Source organism: Branchiostoma belcheri, unplaced genomic scaffold (assembly GCF_001625305.1).
Source record: "Branchiostoma belcheri isolate BF01 breed outbred unplaced genomic scaffold, Haploidv18h27 scaffold106, whole genome shotgun sequence".
In the NCBI taxonomy this organism is placed as follows: domain Eukaryota; kingdom Metazoa; phylum Chordata; class Leptocardii; order Amphioxiformes; family Branchiostomatidae; genus Branchiostoma; species Branchiostoma belcheri.
Window position 1 is genome coordinate 339,619 of NW_017802447.1, and position 3,396 is coordinate 343,014.

A 3,396-nucleotide genomic window follows, 5' to 3' on the forward strand; every position below is an offset into this window, starting at 1 on the left:
GATGGTGATCGCTGAACGACCAAAATTTGATGTGATAATTGATTTTATAACTGGAATGCTTGTATAAACAATAGGTTTTTGGATAAGAAAACGTCACGGTTTTAAAGATGACCTGTTTTTAAATCTCCTTAGATACACCGTACATTTCCTAATCAAGCAACAATTGTTGTCCTCAAGGTGAGCGGCCGTACCCGTGTGACCACCCCGGCTGCGGACGCGCCTTCGCCCGGAACGAGGAGCTGACCAGACACCGCCGGATCCACACCGGGGTCCGCCCCTACCCCTGCACGGAGTGCGGCAAGGCCTTCAGCCGGAAGGATCACCTGACCAAGCACGCCAAGACGCACCTGAAGGGCGCCGAGAGGAGGGCGCTACTGCGGAGGGATCAGGTGACCAGTGGGTCCAACGCACTCACACGACACACCTGGACGACCCACGGTGTACAGAGGAAGTCACACTGACACTGATGTGGTCATAGACTTTGTAAATTTATTCCAAATGAGAATTGTCAGTGACTGGCGTACAACTGTAAAGATGGGATAAAAGATCGTGCTTGCTCGTAACTCGCCATGCCAATAAGATTTTGAGGAGATATATGACCGATATTCTTATTTTGAATCACATGTGAATTACGACCAGCAGAGATGGTGTTAAAATTTTAGACAATTTGTAATATAGAACAAGAATCCAGTGTACAGGAGACCGAGTGTAACTGCATTTAAAGATGGTTTATGTAAATAAATAAATATGTATTTGTAATCAATAAATGATTCAGATTTGACATCTTTTTTATGTCTCTTAGTGGCCTGTGAAAACTGGCAAGACACTTATGAAGTCCTTTCGTTTCTGATGAAACTAATCCTGGTTTAAAGGGTATTTCAAACTGCAGTGAGTGAATCAGAATTCTTGCAATGATCTAGATTGGCAATAAAATGCCTGTAACATAGAACACATTGGCAGTACTACAATGGTTAGACTTAAAGCCAGAACTGTTACTAAATTAGATTCTAAGTCAAGAACACTAACCACAGATGACTTCCTTGCCATCAATAAATTCCCCAAGATGAGGAAACACATCAAGAAGCACACATTCACACAGTAGTGTCTAGACAGACCTGCAACTTTTGGACATAGCTGCCAATTATCCACAAATTCCATTCCTTTCCAAACTAGTACCTTATGTATCTAATTGTGGACTGTCCTACAAATTGTTCTGCTATCTTACTTGTAGTCAGACACACATAATACAACACATCCAGAAAGCATTATTTATGATTCTAGGGCTTCTGAATATGCCCCATAGTCTTAAAATAGCATGGGACTCTGTAGGGAGTAAGTCACATCCATATGCCTAGGTTTCCCTAGATGTGAATGCTGTAACCAAGCCAATAGTATTGACTTGTTGCCACAGTCTGTCAGTTCAGTGCATAGTTGAACTGGTTGCCAAACTTGTCATTATAGCGTCTCTGGTCCAGCTTGTTCATTTCAGCTGCAACTCTCTTGACTGAACCACTGGAAATAAAAACATAATACATGTATATGTATATGCAATTAATAAGCAATAAAGTAAACACTACTGATCAGAAGGGGGTGTAACAAGAACAGAAGAAAGGAGATAATGAACATACATACATAGTTAACTTCCTGAAATGACTGTCTCAAAAATTTAAACAACTGACCTGTTAAACACCTTCCTCTCTAGTCTTCTTCTTGTTGTGTTCTTGACTTTCTTCAGGTCTGTGAGGTTCGTAGATTTCTTGCCCTTCCCTTTTCCCTTCCCTTTGCCCTTCCCCCGGCCCCTGACGTTGCCCAGAGCGATGCCAGTAGCAGCCTCGATGTCCTGCTGAAGCTCAGGGTCCCTCCAGTCCTCAGATACTTCTGTTTCTAGAAAGAAGATTTGAACTATTAGTTTGTGTGAGACTTAAACAATACTTTCCCATCATTTCCATGCATTCTTTCTCACCAAAAAAAATGTCATTCTTGTGACAAGTTTCTCAACACAAGGACATATGCTTCCATACATTGTGGTTGCACTGACCCAAACATGACAAGGCAGAATACAAGCAGGCAGCTCACTATGCGGTGACATTATGAAAGTCCCCAGATGCAATGAAATTTGAGGCAAGATGGTGGCAATGGTAGTGAATAGGATTTGGCCCTGGGATCAAGTTCAAACCACCATCAGGAATGGCAACTATAATGCAAAATGATTTTTGGGTTAGTTCCCTAGATCCTTGCTCTGGTGTTGCCGGGTCTAACCCACCTTCCAGCTGCTGTTCCCTTCTCCTCCTCTCCTCCCTTTCTGCATCTGCAGGGTTGGAGGGTTTCCCTGTCTCGTCTCTCGGGATTATGGGACCATGGAACGGGCACTACAACAAGAAATCAGATAGTTTAGATTTCTTAGAAAGTATTTTGTGTTTCTGTGACCTACAAATCCACCATTTCCAGTGTCTGACCCTTTAAACTGACACCGCCGTGCATATCAATCTTCCCCCCACCCATGTGCTGTCAACCTACTCTCAAGTTCATCCCTTTTCCTGTCTCGGACCTATTTACCTTATTCTGAACGTGCTGTCAACCTGCTCTGTCTGCACAAACAAACACACACACAAACAACCCACCCAAAACAGTACTTCCTATTGTCCATAAAAACTGTTGTACTGCAATAAAAGTGTTCCTACTTATGATAGGAATAGCCACACCGTACCTTGTATCTGTCCATCCTGGGACAGAGCTTCCCATTGGACAGTGGGGCCTTACACGTCCACTTGACCGGCTCAAACTCCCCGGCAAACGTGATGGTTCTCTCTCGAGACGGGTCCACGCGATTCACCTCAATTTCACCCTCATCAGACGGACGCCAGAACCTGTGCAGGGACTGGTCCCTAGTAAAGAGAATCAACCATCAATATTTCAATGTTTATAATATCTTATATTTGCAAAATCATGCCTGAGGGCTAACAATACGAACCTTTAAATTCTACTTGACAAAATCATGCTTCTGGCAGCCCTTGCACTGGATAGGTCCAACTAGTATGTCTCTGGTAGCCAGCAATTGTGTAACACAGGCTACCTTAAATTCTTCTCTGTTTCATAGTGGAAAATCCAAACTTATTCTGATTTAAGGGTCAGAAAAAGTCACATGTTACCTCACAATTGTAGGTTTTTTTGCCTTCTCCCCCCAGGTGTACAGGTCCATACCAAAGGGCACCACAGGAGCCTTCGACAACAGGTCCGTTTTACTGGAGGATGTTCCTGAGGTAGATGGTTGGGCATCAAAGCTTACTTTCCTTTTTTCTCCCCTGAATTAGTGATTGTATGTATACATGTACGAATGTAATGGTACAGAATAGGTACATAAACTACCACACCACAAGCATGCTATACTGCAAGCAC

At 43.2% G+C, this 3,396-nt stretch overlaps 2 protein-coding genes across 2 annotated transcripts in view; one reads left to right on the forward strand and one right to left on the reverse strand.

Annotated features, from left to right (window-relative positions):
• The window catches only part of LOC109478034 (zinc finger protein 629-like), a 7,138-nt gene extending 6,620 nt beyond the window's left edge, over nucleotides 1-518 (forward strand). The window contains exon 3 of the mRNA XM_019779492.1: nucleotides 178-518. Within this exon, the coding sequence (XP_019635051.1) occupies nucleotides 178-461 (284 nt within the window). The 3' untranslated portion in view covers nucleotides 462-518. The remainder of the gene's footprint in view (nucleotides 1-177) is intronic.
• A 721-nt stretch (nucleotides 519-1,239) lies between these two features.
• LOC109478042 (UV-stimulated scaffold protein A-like) overlaps nucleotides 1,240-3,396 on the reverse strand; it is an 8,054-nt gene continuing 5,897 nt past the window's right edge. Inside the window, exon 11 of the mRNA XM_019779502.1 lies at nucleotides 1,240-1,512. Within this exon, the coding sequence (XP_019635061.1) occupies nucleotides 1,416-1,512 (97 nt within the window). The 3' untranslated portion in view covers nucleotides 1,240-1,415. The remainder of the gene's footprint in view (nucleotides 1,513-3,396) is intronic.